The following is a 19,399-nucleotide window of genomic DNA, read 5'->3' as shown; positions in this document are numbered from 1 at the left end:
AAAGCGATGGACAGGAGAGTTCTGGGTCAATTATGAACTCCGGTATACGAGGTCATGCTTCCTGTCAGCCCGCTGGGTTCTACAACTGGTCAATTACAGCAACATGAGACGGCAACTATGACCAATCACGGCTGCCAGCTGCCATTGCATTTTCTGTAATGTAACAATTATCTTACTTTTCACATGGGTCATATTCCTAAATGGGTACCTGTCTTCTCAGAGAATGCAAAAAAGGCACTTTCCTACGCAGCGGGTGAATCATGAGCTCTGAGCTCGTGTGCTGGCTGACTGTTCTCCTCCGGGGGAAAGTAAGAGGAGAAACCAGGGAGCCCGCTTCGCTCCCCCTGGAGCGTCATAAAGAACAGCGGCGATATTCGAGGATTAGTTCCTCTGTTTTATTACCACAGCCAAAGACAAGCGCTGATATTAATTTGTCCTGGCTACAATTCACGTAGCAGAGATGTGACTTAGTTTCTGATAAAGAAAATGTGTCCATGTCGCTGCTATGTTCTCTATAAATGATGGAAATCAGAGTGAAGGGTCCTGGAAACGAGGACTTCATACTGAGTTTTGGCTAAAGCACATCCACCTGCCACCACGTTTTAATTTTCACAAATGTAGTTTTCACACTTAGCCACAGACTATTTAAAAACACAGGACTAAAAGACCAATAGGTGCTATGATACACAATACAATCAAGTGTAAACTTAGCGATGTGGTCATTATATTGTTGTACACAGATCGATTAAAGGTAATAATGGGGAAAATCTGCTTTTTAACACATTATTTTTACAACTTAAAAATTCATCTTTATTAAGGGCAAATCAATCTTCTCTCTGCAATTGGGTTAACTGTATCTATTATTCTGCATGTGGAACTCAACACGGTAAGTAGCAAAGTACAGAATGAAGTAAAAAAAAAAAGTCCTCTAATAACAGCAATACGAATAATAACTCATGGCTAGTTCAAAAGGTGGCCTAGAAGAACCCCCAGGAGGAGGCAGAGAATCACAGGTGAGATAAACCCCGGGGAAGACGGGGGCTCGCGAGGGGCCACACCCCCCAGGCTCACTGCTGTCTCTGTCTCCCCTGAGCAATCCCAGAATGTTCAGGTGATTAAGAAATACATCCGAGTTTTCATTTTTGGAAATTTCTAACACATGCTTCTTTGCCTCAACCAGCAAGTACATAAATTTGAAAATAATTCTCTTTATAGCTAAAGAAACAATATCAGCAATACTGAAGAATCACATCAAAAACTGAGTCACAGGGATAAGTACATACACACAGCTGAACTGTTCATCTAAAATTTGAGCAGTAGGTCACTTTATGATTTTCTCTCTTGTAAGGTAATTGGGCCAGTCAGGTATACAGGAGTAAAAAAAGATATATATACAGGAGCCAATAAAAAAGAAGTTTTAAGAATTACAAGTCACTTTTTGAACTTGGGTTTTCAAACTGGAAAGTGTGAGAATCAAATGATACAAACGACTCGGACGAAGGTTTGTGTGTGCGTGTGCGTGCCTCTGGGGGTGTGTGCGCACGCAGCCCTCTGCTCGGGTAAGGGTACGAAGATGCACCTGTCTGACTACCTGTAACCTGGGGCAGCTAAGCGGCACAGCCGGCTGCTGCGTGCGAACGGCACACATGTGCGCACGCGTGTGCACAGGAGCGGAAGAGCACTCACTAGGCCCAAACCCACTCCTCGGCAACAGGTGCCTAACCTAGTGCGGGAAGAAGGCCGTCCCTCCCAAGCCAGCCCGGTGAAGCAGCAATGGCTTACGTCTGCCTCACGACATGGGTCACCTCAAACTTCAGTCCTGAGCAAAAGCTCCCTTCAGATAAGGCACATTCCTCAAAACACACTACGGTGGGTGTAATGCTGTCCCTGAAATTGTAAATTAAAAGACTGCTTCAAACAAAAGAGTTAAAAACAGAAACAAAAACCCCTCTCGTTCATGTTGGAAGAACTGAAGAGGAATTCGTTTTAAGACTCTCATTCTAACCAAATCCCCACTAAGAAGCCAACTCAAAAGCTGCCCAAATCACCTACGTGAGCCCCAACAGTATCACAACATGAAACAGTAGCCGCTGTGGATCCCAAACACCACAAACCAGACTATGGCCTACGGAAACAAAAGTTATGGAAATGTGCAAGTAGTATGTACCACAGCTTGAAAAAGTAATGTAAACATAATGTTGCTTACCACAGAAAATACATCGCAAATTAGTGCTGTCCTGGGTAGCAGCAACCTTGCTCTGGGCTGCAACAGACACCTTGGTGTTAGAAGCTTCAAAGGACAACGGGGCCATCTGAAGAACTTCACACAAACTAAAAGGTGCTTTGAAAGGTTCAAAATGTTTTTATACATACGTCCTATCTAGATCCTCATTCTGGAAGCTCTGTAATTTAATAAAAACGTATCTTCTTTAATATAAATTTGAAAAAGAGTTTTTATGTGTAATCTTATTTGTGGAAAAACCCTGTAATAAGCCACAGAGCAAACGATGCCCTTAGAGCTTGTTTTCCGGGTGACACAGAGAGTGCGATCCATTTACATTTTACGATTATGTTTTAGAAAGTAAATGGAACGGTTTATGAGGTCAAGACCCAAGGCTGAGTTCGTCCCATGGAATTACTGCTCATTTAGAAGACTTGACGGCTGAGAAACATTCTGGAGAAATGCTCACGATGAACTCAGCGTAAGATGGACTCAGTTCCACTAGTTGAAAAAGACAAAAGACGTTGTAAACAGCCTGGAGAAATTAAAGTGTCTTATTAAAGTCACTGATGTAAATCAGAACATCTTCGTTTGCTTTGCACTTTGAAACGCATCAAAAAACTATTGTTTAAAGAAGCCACATTTTGTTCTTTTTTTTTCCTCAATGTGTATATATACTTGACAAGATATCATATTAAAAACGTGTGGCCATATCAAACAGTCATTTAATATTTAGATTATCTACATTAAAATTTACCTTAAGTAATAATGAAATAAATTCTCTTTAAGAGAAAAAACTCAACAAGAAGGTGGTAATTTATGAAAAGGGGAAGAAAGGGTTACATAAAGTCAAGGTGATGCTCAAAAGTGGGGTAGAAAAAACAAAATTAGTATTTTTCTTAGGATTACATTAATGACATCGAAAACTTTACATCAATAATTTTCTATAAAATCCCCAAGAAATTCTTTTCAGCATGGGAAATATTTTCCTTTTCCATTGGTATTAACCAAAATCAACGAACAGATTAAAACATACTGGCTTAAGGAAGACTGCATAAAGGCTAACAAGACGGTATTTTAGATTTCCCCTGAACTGTGCTCTTTAGGTAACACGATTAATACTAAAAAAGTCTCCATAGAATCAGAACAAACCAACTTATATTTAAAGATTGTACATCTGAACATGGTAATAAATCTTACATAATCAGGAGAATTTATCATTTTTAGAAATTAGATTTAATATAATCCAATTAAGTTTAAATCTTGCTTTAAAAACAATACATACAGCAGATATTTTCAAACAGAAACAGAATAAATAAGATTGATAAAAGGCACCTTTGCTAAGTACCTCCAACAACCCACTCGAGGCCTGTGAGAGCCGCAGGCACAACATTACTGTAATGACAGAAGAGACCACAGGCATGCATATAACATGTCTACCAAGTCAAGCACATCACTGCAGAGGAGAGAAACGATTTAGGAAATTGTCAATAATTCTATTTCAAGTTTAAACTTTAAAAGAACCTGTCTTACCGATGTCTGTAAATGACACTTCTAATAAAGCCTTTATTAAATAAACATGCCTGGTCTTCAGCTTTTACTCTTCAGTTCCTTTAATTCATATTTAAAGGGAAAAAGAGTCAGGGAAATATAAAAACTCACAAGGAAAACCTGAGAAATGATGTCGCCTCTGACAGCAAAGAAACTGCCACATTCCAGTACCGATCATTTCGGCAGAGTCATCTGACAAATTGTCAGAATGCAGGTGAACCGTTAGGACTGCGTGAGACAGAACATTTTCAACCAGAAACGTCTGTGCTTGTCACAGTTTACGCTATCACGCCTCACGCTTGCACTTGGGATCCTCAGGCACCTGCCTTCCAGGACCCGAGCTCCCCGCCAGCTCCCGGCCACCTCTCCATCCTACTGCAGTTCCCCTTCCCCGGAGACACTGAATAATTCATTCAGTCACATGCATACGCCTGCAGGCACTTCCTGCTGAACTCTGAAGCTCACTGGGGAGGGGGGAGGAGGAGGAGGAGGGAGGAGCGTGGGAAGGAGCACTCACTGTCCGGTGCCGGGAGGCCGCAGCGGAAGCAGGGTCACGGCCGCCATCAGTACCCGGGCACCGCGCATGTGCCTCCACAACAGCAGCCCTCCCCGAGTCGGCCTCGCTGTGAACGGGCTCCGGGCTGGGAGAAGAAAGGACGGGCCCTCCAGGAAAGCATCAACTGAGGAGTAGGTTAAGGGGAATCAAGAAAGCAAAACTGAGCATCTCTATTTGACTTCCCGAGAAGAAAACTGACGACATGTATCAGCTACTCTGACCACAGAACAGTCTCGTCGTGGCTGTTTGCTCATTTCTAACATGGTCTGGAAGGCAGCGATCCCTCAGGCTCGGCCTTTCGCCACTCTCTCCCCGTAGGTGTTTGTACGAGTGGCGCAACGGTGAAGGCCGGGTCAGACAGCAGTAGCGAAAATGAGAGGCGGGTCAAATCGATGGGCATGACTACATTTTCCCGCTAGATGTGATCACTACAGCAGACCCGTAGCATCCCATCCCACGGCCACTTGTAAAGGGGATATTACCCATCTCATCATTTCTTCTGAGGATTAAATGAGATCGTTTGCTTAAAGCCAGTTTTAATTTGATTTACTCTCTGGAAAGCTGATCTGTCGAGTGAGCACACATCACCAGCTTCCAAATGAGCAGTGTTCATGCTTCTGACCATCAGTAAGGGCCCCCCGGTATTTCCCTCGTGATTGCAAAGTCCTACTACATACACTGAAAGGGAATGAAAGCAAACGTGTGTATGTCTGTTCTAAGGCGTCCAGAACCGAACGCAGGGAGACACTGCGCTGCCTGCGTCAGAAACAACACAAAACAAAAACACGTACCACGGGAATGCCGACCGCTGCAGCCACTACAGAAACAGTATGGAGGGTCCTCAAAAATTAAAAACAGAACTACCCTAACTTCCGGCAATCCCGCTTCCGGGTACATATCCAAAGGAAAGGAAAACATGGTATCCAGGGAATACCCACACTCCTCAGTTTGCTGCAGCATCACTCACAACGGTCAAGACACGGAAACTACCTGAGACGAAAGAACAAAGAAGATGCAGTGTGTGTGTGTGTGTGTATAATACTCCATTCCACAACATGATGTGGAACACTACTCAGCCATAAGAGGAAAATCCTGTCATTGGCAACAACATGGATGGACCCTGCGAGCATTATGCTACGTGAAATGAGCCAGGTGGAGAAAGAGACCACGTGGCATCACTTGTACGGTGACTTAAAACAAACAAACACACTTGGGGCGCTTGGGTGGCTCAGGTGGTTGGGCATCTGACTTCAGCTCAGGTCATGATCTCACAGTTTATGAGTTGGAGACCCTCGTTGGGCTCTGTGCTGACAGCTCGGAGCCTGGAGCCTGCTTCGGATTCTGGGTCTCCCTCTTTCTCTGCCCCTTCCCCACTCACACTCTGTCTCTGTCTCAAAAATAAACAAATGTTAAAAAAAACCAAAAACCACCAAACTCATAGAAACAGTAGAAAAGTGGTTGCCAGGGCCCGTGGGGGTAAATAGGGAGAGGTTGGTAAAAAGGTACAAACTTTCAGCTGCAAGATGAGTAAAGACTGAGGATCTAATGTAAAACATGGTGACTACAATTTCATAGCACTGTACTGTATACATGAAATTTGCCAACTCACCAAAATCATAAAAAAACAAAAAAAAGAGGTAAGATGATGGATGTGTTAACTAACTAGATGGGAGAAATCCTTTCACAATATATACTATATCAGATCATCATGACGTACACTTTAAGTATCTTACAATTTTATTTTTCAGTAATACCTCAATAAAACTGGATGTATACACGTGTGTGTGTGTGTGTGTGTGTGTGTGTGTGTGTGTGTGTGTGTCAGACTGCAGGGCTCCGTGCCAGAAGAGGTGAGAAAAGAGTAAACTGTGTTCAGAGGGATGGCATTTTTAAAGTGGCACTTTAATACATTTTCAAAAAACTTTTCCTCTTAAAATATGTGGTTTTTAACAAAAGAAAATCTTTACCTATCTCAGGAATTGGAGCACCACGCATCTAAAGCCACACCTGGAACAGCGCCCACAGCCGCACTGCTGTCCCGTCCGTGTGCCGTGTCTCAGGCAACACTGCACATGTGATGGGCTTCCCCTGCCTCTCTCCATCTCTTCGATCTTTCCCCAACTTACGGCCTCAAGGGCATTTTATTTCCTTCTAAGCAAAAACGTGAGTGAGAACAGCTGCTAACAGCTCACAGACTGCCGATCATTTACTAGAGGCTGGAACGGCGACAGTCTCCATGTGCTCCCAGCCCAGCACCCGATCCGCCGTGGAGGCTCTGCCTCCGGCCAAAGAAGCCTCAAGAGTCAACCGGAGGCAGTGGCCCGGTCCTGCCACCTGCTAACACTTGTGTAAAGGCAGGAGTGACCCAGGTCCCACATCCTCTTCCCTGCAGAGCTGAGCCGTCCAGCAGACCAGCTGACAACCTCCCCACTGCCTCGGTCACTAAAGGCATTATTATTAAGTATGTGCACGGCCAAGCAGAAGACTATTGTCAAAAACCCGACCAGCGTTTGCTGGAGTACTGGCTAACTCTTCAGCCCGCATGGTGATCTCGGGTGCACAAACTAGAAACCTCGGGCCCTCCGCACCCATTCCTTTCTACTACTACCAGCTAACCTACTTGCAACCCCGTAATCTCTCGAACGGTCTCCACTGCCACGGGTCATGTTCCATGACCTCTTGTCCACACTGGTGGTTTTCAAAGTGGGACACATTTCTCCAGAATGCTAAACATACACTGGGGTGGGCAAGAGAACAGCATTTCTATTTCTGCTCATTTTTCTCTCATCCTTTTTCTTGCTCTCTTAATGTTTTATCGTGTACTCCGTATGTCCACACCGAAGTGCATATACTGAACCATACACACACCCGGAGCAGGGGAGAAGCTCAAAAACGAAGATACCAGCAGCCTGGGCGATGACGACAGCATCACTGGACGAAGCTGCCCATTCTGATCTCGGTACCTCCCCTTCCCCACGGCAGCCAGTGAGACCCTAACAACCGAACCAGACGGAATTGCCTGCCTTGGTAAAATTTCTTCCACTGCTTCTCACTGCTCTTAAGATAAATAGCAAACCCCAGTGCCTTCTCTCCGTGACGTGACCACTGCCCATCTCACCCAGTCCATACTCTGTCTCCCGATGGTCCAGGCACACTGGTCTTTCCATCTTTCAGATGTGCTCCCCCTATGTCCCTCCCTCCACAGGGCCACCTCACACACAGAAGGCCCATGCCATTCTTCTCGTGGTGTGGTCGGCAGGAGTATTTCCTTTTGAGCCAACTAGAACTTGTGAGCAGCCAACACTCAACTGGAGTCCCTATTACCCCCAGACAAATAAGAGAACTACCCCCTTCACCAGGAGCGCTTTCCCCTACTTCAAGTTTTATCATGTATGTTTTTTTGTTAGCCACTTAAAAAATCTGAAAGAAGATAATAAGCATAAATATAAACTTAGATAATTATCAGAATTTCTAAGAAAGATGAAGAATCTATCTAAAGACTTAGGAGAAAGGTTTTAGTATAATATTGCAATTAGACAAAGTGGTCCAAACTTACACTTGGATGAGAGAGAGACAGAGAGAATGGACTTGCGACAGCCCACAAAACTGAAGTCGGGTGGGGGTGATGGTAAAGACGTGCAGTTCCGTGGGCAAGGTTCATGGGGGGGGGGGTGCACTCAGTGACATGAGGATGTCTCAGATCATTTGTAAGGAAAGTCACAACTTTGCTCGCTTATCCACACGTAGAGCTGAAAGTCTTGTCACCACGAGAAGTGTTTTCATTCTAAATGTACAATATGGAGACTTTCAAAGACCAAGTCTCTTCCCTACTTTTACAGGAGAAAAAGAATGAACAGAACCAATAAAAGTACACAGTTTCTAAGCTAATGCTCTTGGATGTGGGGAAAAAATGAAGGCAAGGCAATTCTGGGCAGGAAAACTGAGCTCAGAGACAAAAGAGGATGAATGTCAGAGACTTCACCAATCGGTCATGCATTCACCTCTATGTACAGTTTGGCACGGAAAATTACTGCACAATTCTGCTATAACTCACCAAGTTTTTAAATGCTGGGGGTATAAAAAAATCATTCATTCATTCATTCATTCATTCATTCATTCAGAGAGTGTGCTCACACAGGAATGCTAAGGCGGGGGATGGGGGGGTTGGGCGGGGGGAATCTCAAGTAGGCACGCCCAGCACGGAGCCTGATGTGGGGCTCAATCCCACGACCCTGGGGTCGTAACATGAGCCAAAATCAAGCAGCAGACTCTTAACCAGCTGAGCCACCCAGGCACCCCAGAGATTAAGTAATCTCTGCACTCAAAGTGGGGCTCGAACTCACAACCCCGAGATCAAGAGTCGCACATTCCACTCACAGAGCCAGCCAGGTGCCTCTAAAATGTTCAGTTTTTTCAAACTAAAGAATCCGTGGAAGGCTTTTTGCTTTGCTCTGAAGCTCTTTATTTTAAAAAACTGCTAAGATCCATGGGGCACCTGGATGGCTCCATCGGTGAAGCGTCCGACTTCAGCTCAGGTCACGATCTCACAGCTCCTGGGTTCGAGCCCCGGGTCGGGCTCTGTGCGGACGGCTCAGAGCCCGGAGCCTGCTTCCGATTCTGTGTGTCCCTCTCTCTCTGCCCCTCCCCTTCTTGTGCTCTCCCTCTCTCTCAAAAATAAACATTAAAAAAATTTTTAACTGCTAAGATTCAGTCATCACTTTTACTGTACACCAGTCACACAACTTTAAAATGAGGAAGCCAACTGCTGAAGCGTGCAAATCCACTGGCACGGTGAAAAAAGCACACCTGGACACAGGAGACACGCTGTTTACTAGCATTTACTTATCACACTGCCAGGCAGGACACATGCTCTTAGAAGACGGCTGAACCTTGAAAACATCACACTAACTTCGGTCCTATCAACACAAGGTCCACCCCGAGTGCCATCTGCAGAAGAGACCAGAGACCCGCTCCCGGTCACCTTCAGACTGGGCGAGTGTGACTCAAGGCTTAAGTGTAGAAGACCGGTGAGCCTGAGGGAGTAAGGAAAAGGAATTCTTCTACGGCAGCACCACGGTAAAGAGCAGAACAGGGTTTGTAAAGGAACCTCCTCCCTGTAAACGTGTCTCTTCCTACACGAATGACACTGTCATAACCAAATACCCCTGAGAATTTCCAGAAAACAGAGGTCATCTGTTTCCTGCGAGAATTTTCTCAGACGTTGTAGAAGCCCACGGAAACAGCAGGTCTACTCACGAGGACTATTCCTGGTTCCTACGCACGAGAGTACGCTGTTGGCTCACGCCACCTGACCCCGCCTCTCTGTCCCACGCGTGGGACTCGGGATGCCTCGCAGACACTTCTGACCACGTCTGTCTTCTCTGCCCAGGTCACAGCCCCTTCGGTCGACTATTTTAAATTACTCGCTTTTGTTTCTCTCATAGCATGCAACCTAGTACCTTATTAGGAAAACAAATACTTTTCTTCTTTGACATTATGAGACCACCTGCCTCTTAGGAGTTTTTTATGGATTACCAAAACAATATTCTTTATGGATAAAATACCGATTTTAAAGATACCACTGTTTAATACCATCTTCAAAAAATGGATTAGAATTTTCCTATCTTGCCTACAACATAAAACAGGAATGCCCGAGGTTCACCCACACGCACGGCACTAACGTGCTGGATACAAACACAGACGGACAAGCCCACAGCCCACAGGCCACTGCCACACTTCCAGGCAGATGAGAGCACGGCCGACTCCCAACCATTACATCTGCACAGCAGGCCTGGGGGCCACTGTGGGTTGTGACGGTCTCCCCAGAGAAGTGGATCCTACGGTTCATTTCTTACCATTAATGAACAGAATAGACTCTATTCGATTAAAGCTTCTCTCGGGGCTCCTGGGTGGCTCAGTCAGTTAAGCGTCCGACTTTGGCTCAGGTCATGATCTCACGGTTCACGGTTTTGAGTCCCGTGTCAGGCTCTGCGCTGACAGCTCAGAGCCTGGAGCCTGCTTCGGATTCTGTGTCTCCCTCTCTCTGCCCATTCCCCACTCAGTTTCTCTCTCTCAAAAATAAACAAACATAAAAAAAAAAAACCTTTAAAGCTTCTCTCTACCCCCTACATCCGTGTTTACAGATGGAAAAGTCCTATAAAACAGGTATCTGAATTTCTGACATCTAGCAAATGCTTCTCCAATGTATGGGCAACAAGTAGGACTAAAATCAGGACTTCAAGTGAAGTAATTGTACATAAATTACTATTCTCAGGCAGTGAAACCAGCAAATCATCAAGGATGACATCCTTGGGTCACTGCAGCACAATTAATTAAACTTAGGCTAAATGCAAAATACGCTGAGAAATGCGGTCCCCCGTTAGACCTGCATCAGGCATTATGAGATGCCTAACCGTCTGACTGCCAGAGAAGCAAAGAAACGAGAACGAGACGTAGACAGACTGTCATGTCTGCCTGACAGCCAACTTCAGGCTAAAGTAACCTTCGGTAAGACCAGGACATGTAAACTAATCAGAAAAGCCCTATCTGTCCCTTTTAGTCATTCGGTCACATCCATCTTGGAGCGGGACAAGGTATCCTGGGCCTACAATGTATGAAGAAGGCCATGCTCGTGAACAGCGCAATATTAGAGTTGAGTTGTGGCCAAGCTGTTTGCTTTCCCAAACAGCAAGTGATCAGGAGCTTGTAAGTCTTGAGGTAACCATTTTCAGTTCATTTATTATAAATAATAATCCCCACATTATATGATCATGTAACCATTCGTCTATCATAACATAACCAAGAAGTCACAAACGTACCAGTTAGAAACCAGAAGAACCTGAATTTCTAAGAGGCAGAGCTAGAACAGCAACCACAGATACTCGTGTTGGACAGAAGGTGGTTTCAATCTAATCGCCGGGCAATTTCCATACGTCAGGCACAAAACAGGGCCACCAGACCTGCATTCTCCCTGTTGTTGACAGATGAGGATTGGGGGGACTGGGATCAGGACTGGGCTCTGCCCACTTCTCCGACTGGTGAAGTCCCGCCCTCACACACCCAGCCCCCAGTAAGTCATCCTGATGGCAGGAGAAAAGATACAAAACAGAAAAAGAGGGAATAATAACAATAGGAAGAGAGGTTTCTCTGTTATAGGCAAAGCAAGGCTTGTATTGAAGACAGAATCCTGCACTAAAGAAATAAAAAATATGCAATAATCAATTCTCATCCACTAGCCAGTCTTATCCCACAGGCAAGACGTTTTCACCACGCTGCTGGGAAAAGCTAAAGAGACGCTGGAAATTCTTTTCTCAGTCAACAGTCTCCCTGATGACGGGTTAGGGCAGTCATTCTCAAAAGTTTTGGTCACGGGGCCCCCAAACTCTCTTCAAAATTACTGAAGCCCCTGAAGAGCATTTGCGTGAGTTACAGCTGCTGTCATTTGCTGTATTAAATAGACAATATTTTTCCACTTTTAACTTCTAGTAATTCACTTTAAAAACAGCAATTAAAAATTATCATTATTATTTTCCAGATAAAAAAATATTAGCTATTAGGACAGCATGCTTTTCTATTTTTACAAATCTCTTTAATGTCTGGTTTAGTAGAACACAGCTGCATTATTTCACTCTCGTTCACATTCGGTGTGTTGTGTGTGGCACGCTGTTCCAGCTGAAGTGTAAGGAAAATGGAGTGCCTTACGGACCCCCTGAAAGGGTCTAGGAGAGGGTCCTCAAGGGTCCTTGGAGCACACTTTTTAGATCCCTGAGTTAGGGCTTTCAATTCAAGATTTCTGATGCTGCAGGTAGTTTAGCCCAAAGAAAAGGAGAATATGGAGAACACTCAGGCAGACCTCAATCCAGGCATCAATCCCTCTCATGACACGACACGACACGACACGAAAGGAGTGGTAGCTACAAAGTGAACATTCGAACTTTCCCCCTGGTGACTAAAAAACTAGATACAGAATAATTCCAAGGATTAGTTAGTGTAAATGCTAGAGGGCAGGGTTATCCCAAACAGATGAGAAGGACGTGATACATGAGTCATTATCATTTGCATGAATCCAACAGTCACTTTCTTGTCCCAGAACTTCAAGGCAGTCCTTGTGGGTGAACGTGAGATCAGAGAGCAGAGGTGCAAAGGGAGGCCCAGGGAACAGAATGTAGCAGAGGCAGCCTTCCAAGAAAATCTGGCTCGGTGTACCCACTGAAAGTGAGGGTACCTACGTACCATGCTGGGGAGAGCTGAGACCCACCACCCAAATCACTTTCCAGAAACCCTCAGTTCCCCCATGGAACCCCAGTTGGGAAGGGCAGAGACACAGGCTGGACACTGAGGCTGCGTGACGGGTGGGGCACAGAAACTAGGAGCCTAGCTCGGCAGCCCCTAGCCTGGTCAACAGCTGGAAACCCTTTGTTACTCTAACCAACACCCTCGACCAGACAGATGTCCAGAGTGAGCCTGTCCAAAGAACTATCTTTCACGAGTAATCAAAGATACATAATGGGTCATGTTTTCAATTCAGGTACTGGGATTGTTTCAACTTTTCTTATCAGTATCTTGGCACAATCACAAAAGCACAAAAAGATCCGAAAATTCCTAAATGTCAACAACAGTCCATTAGAACTTCTGATAGGTTTTAGACTAATTATCTCTACGAAGAGCTGGTAAATTTCAGTCCCAAACAAAGCAGCTCAGGATCTGAATAAGTAGGTGTAACAATGTATGGCACACATTGTTCCCACAACTTTCCAAGACACACAACTTCAGCTGTGTCCCAGTGGTCTTCTGGTGACAGCCTGAAAATCACCGCTCTCATCTGACCAGAATTCTCTTCCATGGAAAAGGACATTCGTATGTAATGCACACGCTAACTCTCTTAATAAATCACTGAACTGTGGGCTTAACATTAACGTATTTGCGCTCTAATTTCATTTTAACATCTAATAAAGAAGTTAGTAAGTTTCTTTTCCCTACCGTGAGCTACTTGAAAACAAAACTGTGCCCGTGTGCTTTTCCTTCTAGAACCCAGACTCAGGTTCATAGAGAAATCAGCTTTATGCTGAACTACATTTTCATTTCCATGTCTTTCTCTCAAACCGGGGACTTTCTTCATCTGACAGTGGGGCCATTTGGTCTGCAAACACGCCGCCCCCCCAGGCTACAGCGGGCGTGGGGCGTGGGAAACGACCGGTTGGGATTTTCTCATGCACACACTCACCTAAGGGGACACGGTGCTGGAACACGGGCTTCCTGCTCAAACTCGCCTGGCCCTCACTGAAATCTCCGGTTTCAGTTTTCCTCTCTTGTCAGGACCCCCAGGCTCCCGCAGCCCCCTTTCCAAACCACCGCCGGTTGCTGGGGTCTGGCTTCATCCACAGGATCCACGTGCTCCCAGCCTCCCACTGAGCGGCATCACGAGGCTCTCAAAGCGATCACACCTACCTTCTGCCCCAGGACAACCCAATCGTTGGCTCCTTCCCTGCCGGGCGGCCTCCCCACCCCAGCACTTACACTGTTACACTGCACGCACTTTTCACACTCAGCTCACAACGCCACCTCAGCAGGAACGCACGCCCAGCTGCTCCGGCGAAAAGCAGCCTCGCTCCCCTTCACGTGGAACTTCTTTCGGATTATAGCTGTGTCTTATCCTACGAGACCAGAAGAAGCCTGGAGGAGATCTGAGTCTAATTACTACCCCTGGCATTTAGATGCACTCATATGATGGATGAATTCGCTAATTTCCTGTGAGGAAATAAAAGCAACGAGGCAGGTCTTCACCAGGGGGTAAAGCCAAGGAAGAAGCTGGAGAAAATTTCAAAGTCTCTCTACCACTTTTTAGTCCTCGGAAGTTAATCCACACAGCAGAATTTTCTAGGAATTTATAAATATCAGCGTTCAAAAGTAACATTTTATAGCTCACTACTGCTAGCACCTTCATCTCCTATAATTCCCATAACGATATCCTAACACATTCCCACAAGGGAAACCACTTTGGAGAAGGTGCCCGCCAGAGGAGGAGACATCTTGGGCTCCAATCGTAAGTGCTTTCCACCGAATCACAATAAAAGACCGTGACATTTTACTGAAAGACATAAAGCAAAAAACAAATGAAAGTTCCTTTCTTTCCTATTTTCTCACCCTAAAGTGACTTTCCTCAAAAGCCTCTTAAATGCACTTTGAAGATGCCATTTGAGAAGCAGAGGAGTGGCCTGAGGGCCAGAGGACCCAACCCCAGGCCGCCTCCCTCTGGGTCCTCGGCCTCGGGCCTCCTCCGGGTGTGTCTGTCAGGTTATGCAGGGCCTGAGGGAACCCATGTCTCCCCTGCCAATATTTGTGACTAGAAGCCGGGGTCCCAGTTCCTGCAGATCAACCTCACCTTACTGTGAAGACTGACTTCATAAGCAGAAGAGGGAAGGGCAAAAGTGAAGCAGCAGGTGACGGTGACGCCACCTCCAAAAAGACAGTCCCACCGACCGACCCCAAACCTGAGGAGCAGCTAATGCTTCCTGTTTCTAAAGGTTATCGTGCGAAAAGAAAAGATAGGACGAAACAGGCAGAGAGGGAGAGATTAGGGCCTGAGGTCCCGGGGGTGGGGGGGGTGGGGGGGAGGCAGAACACATATTCTGGAACAATGCTGGGAGCGCTGACCTGGCTGACCTGGCCTAAGGTCCCTCTAAAGAATGTAACAGACCCCACCTGCGCCCCCTCAGGTCCCCCTAGGAATCTGACTGAAGACCTGGCTGAAAATAAGAAGTGGCATAAAACCTGTGCCACACCAGGGACCACGTGGCCACAGACGGGAGCTGAGCAGGGCTGGACGACCCAGCCCCTGTGGCTGCCCAGCAGTGAGGGATGAGGGGAGAGGGATGGGAGCCACCAGAACCTTACAGAACAAGGACCCCTGCCTACTGTCGCGGGCATTCGCTCTCGCGTGTCCCCTCTCTGTAACAAGAGCTTCCGTACTCCTCCTTCCTCATCTTCTACTCGAATCAACTTCTGCCTGCTGCTCATTTTACTGTGCCCACACCTTCCTTGTTCGACGCGGCGAGACAACGAACCTCAGTATGAGGCAGAAGTTCTGCGACAATAGTGACAAGCTTAAGTAACCGAACAAACTAAGTGGAAACTACCACCCAAGGTCACGTGTGGGATCCTCCCAGGGTCCGATCCCGTACGGTTTTCTGGGGGCACTGAAGTGCTCCCAATGCAGGTGTCCAAACCGAATCTGTGCCTCCCCACCCCCGTCCCCGTCCGCTTAAGGCCACGTTCACCACGGCCCCTGCCGGACACATGTGGCACCACCTGACCACGGCATAGCCTCGTTCTGGCCCGCCCGGCACACCACTGGACAACTGTAAGCGAGTCAGGGCACAGGGCCACGTCGCGGCTGTGGCCCGGGGCCAGTCCCCGGACTTGTGCAGGCTGTGCCCCCGCCTCTCACAGGAGGTCACGGCCGACTGTGGGCCATTACAAAGACCACAACTGACGCATGCGCCCGGTCGGGAGCCGGCGGGCAGCAGGCACCTGATGAACACGTCGTTCCCGCCTCAGCCCTGCTTTAAGGACAAAATGCCGACGGACGGGCATGGAAGGTCATAGTGTCACCTGTGCTCCACTCTGCTCACTTTTTGCTGGGGCTGTTTCACTTCCGGGGCAGCATCACAGTAGCACCAACCTCCTGCCGGGCAGCCCTTCCCGTCCTAAAGCACCCACCTGGTCACAGGAGCACTCACCCAGTGTCCCCCAGCCCGGCACCGAGTCGCAGGCCCTCCCAGCCTCCCCGACTTCTCCCTCGGGGTCCCCTCCTCCATAACCCCTTGCGCCCAGGCCACCACACGTCTCTTTGTTGTTTCCCAATCTCCCCAAGTTCCAATGCCCTCGACCCCATCTAGAATGTTCTACCACTCATGAGGCCTACTCATTCTTCAAAACATAACTCAAGTGTCATCTTCTCTTTAAATCCCCCCTTTGACCCTGGAACCTTCTCGGGCATTCCAAAGGCCTTTCTGCATACTTCACTCACAGCACTTCCACACCGTGTGCCAACAAGCCGCTCTCGTTTCCAGCAGCTCCGGCCAGACTGGAAGCCCAGGGGCCGGGGACAGGCTTCTCTGGCGAGAACATTCCCAGTGCCTGGCACAGACCCTGTGCTCAAAACGTACAGGACAGCTTCTGCAACATGACCTCAATATTGTCCTGTGGATACTGCCATCTTCAGGACTGAAAACTTCAGGACTGAAAGTGTCGCTGGTAACTTAAGATATTTCTAGAAACTTTTTGAGATTTTTAAAATCCAATTAGTTCTAAAGCATATCTCAAAAATATTAAAAAATGCTGAGATAAAATTCATATAAATGCTCCCATTGAAAGATATATCAGACCAAGTTTCGAGAAAAAAAAAATTAATGGAATCTCTCTATATTAAATGTTTTAAAAAATAAAAAAAAAATTTTTTAAACATGAGGATTTCTTTGACTGTGGTCCCATCTTCAACAGCTATAAAATAATATCTATCAAAAACAGTCTTAGTTAATGGTAAGGTATTTGAAGGTGTTCCTTCTACAAAGGTATGCTTAATCTTGGTTGAAAAGAACAAAAGCAGAACATACTTGCTGGTTTCAGTCTGATTTTCCTTTTAAACAAGTGAGTTTAAAAGATTATTTCCTATTTTCAAATGACCTGGACCTTTCTCAAAAACAGATTGTGCAAATTTACCTCCACTAATCATCACAAGGACTAACTGTGTATTTTATGTAACCCACAACTATTATCTGCAAAACTGTTATAAATGTACTTGACAAATCACACAGAAATGAAAAATAATCAGTCTGGATAACACATTTTGAATGTAACTCTTTAAAATCGAGTCTACGTCCGTTAGAGAAAGGAGACCGAGAAACTGTAGCATTTGGTATAAAAGAATGAAGCCTAATTCAATTCTTTTTCAAGAATGTTAGAACATGTGATTTGTGTTTTTTAAATTCCAAATATAACTGGCTGTATTTAGCACCTCCTGTACTTTCCAGTATATTAGATAATTGCACAGCAAGTTAAAAACAAAATAAAGGAAAACATTCCTGCCACCCTCCCTTTTCATAAAAGAGATGGAAATACCACACACACACACACACCCCACACAGAGTACCTTATAAAGGTCAGTATGAATAGCCCCAAAGAAAGCTGTTTTTTAATTAAAAAAAAAATTTGTTTTGAGGGTTTAGAGGACTCGGGGGCAAGGGAGAGAGAAAGGAAAACCGGGCTATTGCGGGTTTTGGCAGAACGGACGGGTTAGTGACCGCTGCCCCCGCTTGGCGCCTCGGCGGCCAGGGGCCCGACCCCCACATAGGTCAGAGCGGCTTCACGGTCTCGTCTGTGTGTGCACTGGGTTTCTGAAGAAGACGTTGTCTGAACAAAGGTGTGTATGACTTTAACAAGCCTAAAACTTACTCACAAGGATAAACCGGTATTCCGTGGCTAGTACTGACATTAACAGCTAAACAGCAAACAAAGAAACACAAGTATTCAATATAGAAAAGTGGTTTTAAAAAGTGCTAACCGTGAAGAAGCAGGAAGACGGGGATCTGCAGTCGCTTTACCTTTAGGAATGTTTATTTCTGTTGCTTCTGATCAGAGATTTATTGGGTATATTGTTTGTGTAGGGAGGGGACACACAAGTTAAGCTTTTTCGACTTGGTTTTGGCAGGAAGACAATGGATGGTTTCAGCAAGGAACTGGCTGTGGACCCAGAGCAAACAGCTGTGGAAGGCAAGGCATGCTCCAGATGAGAGGGGGACATTACTGGGGTGTTTGCTTAGGTGGCTGGGAGGGGCCCCCTGAATAATACTGGGGTGATATGTCCGGATCCCAGTTTGGAGATCCACGGAAAAAATTTTACCCTTCTGCTTCCTAGCATCTGAATCCTCCTGTGCCTCCATTTCCAAGCCAATTAATTAATGCCATCAAAGATCAGAAATTACCGTTTGTCTATAGTAATTTATGAAAAAAGTCATTTCCTAAAAAGATCGGACTATAAAGAACACGATCCATCTCACATGCTTTGTTTTCTCTAATGAAACTGCCATCAAACCAAGGGCCTCTGTGCCTTGACAGGGGCCATGATGCAGGGAGACAGTTAAGACGGGCCAGCCTGTCCTAGCAACCTCTCCGTCGCCTCAGCCCACGGCAGTACAGGCTCAGGCTGCGACACAGAAGAGAACAAAACTTCAAGACCAACTGAGAAGACTCTGCTAAATGTTTCTGCCTTACCAAAATGTTTGTAGCTAATGAGATGATGGGCGATCTTCGGAAATTACAAGAAAATGTAATTGAGTCTCTCTACATTAAGACTCATTAACTTCAAAAGATCCAGATCAGAAGAAAAACCATTAATTAGCATTTGCCTTTCGAAAGCCAACTATCGGACTACATGCTGATAAAAACAATCCTTTCCATTTAATTAAAAAAACCTGGATGACAAGATAAAAAACAATCATTTTAACCACTTCGATAGCATTCAGTTCCTAATGTAAGTCCACCGACACTCTTCTGAAGGTTGAGAAATAAAAATACTGCTCGTCTGTTTTAAACACAGCGAAGCCGAATGTCACTGTCTACATACCCCCTCCACACTCTGGTCCTTGGATTATGTGTTATGCAGCGGGCCTCTTCATGGGATGTGAAGGGTCACAACTCTGGTTTCTTCCCTAGGGTGAGACCATGACGAGAGAGGAGCAGCACTGTGCCCGCGACGGCGCCCACAAGGGACCCCCACCAGCGGCACTTCGACCATCCACACCCATGACTGTACACACCGGCAAGCGGTCCCATGCTATCTTCTGCACTTAGTGACACATCAGAAGCTCCAGAGGCCTATTTTCTCAGATCGACAGGATGTAAGAGCTATGTACAGATTATCTGCAGAAATCTTAATTTCCTCAAAAGATCTAACATAAACCATCTACAGGCATAAGAACGTAGTTTCGGCAAGATTCCCAACTGTCTTCTTGCTCTGAAATTCGTATCTGAAATAGACTAACACATGGGCTAGATAAGGCATGGTATAAATA

At 46.0% G+C, this 19,399-nt stretch overlaps 1 protein-coding gene across 10 annotated transcripts in view; it reads right to left on the bottom strand.

The window, feature by feature from the left end:
- ENAH (ENAH actin regulator) overlaps window positions 1-19,399 on the bottom strand; it is a 136,971-nt gene that overhangs the window by 38,444 nt on the left and 79,128 nt on the right. For 6 of the 10 annotated variants that reach the window (XM_053209135.1, XM_053209137.1, XM_053209140.1 and 3 more), the window contains exon 4: window positions 2,207-2,263. The exons of the other annotated variants lie outside the window; for them this stretch is intronic. In XM_053209135.1, coding sequence (XP_053065110.1) covers window positions 2,207-2,263 — 57 coding nt within the window. The remainder of the gene's footprint in view (window positions 1-2,206; window positions 2,264-19,399) is intronic. 10 annotated transcript variants of the gene reach the window in all.

This window comes from Acinonyx jubatus, chromosome E4 (genome assembly GCF_027475565.1).
Source record: "Acinonyx jubatus isolate Ajub_Pintada_27869175 chromosome E4, VMU_Ajub_asm_v1.0, whole genome shotgun sequence".
NCBI classification, from domain to species: Eukaryota; Metazoa; Chordata; class Mammalia; order Carnivora; family Felidae; genus Acinonyx; species Acinonyx jubatus.
This window is presented reverse-complemented; position numbering and strand designations above follow the sequence as displayed.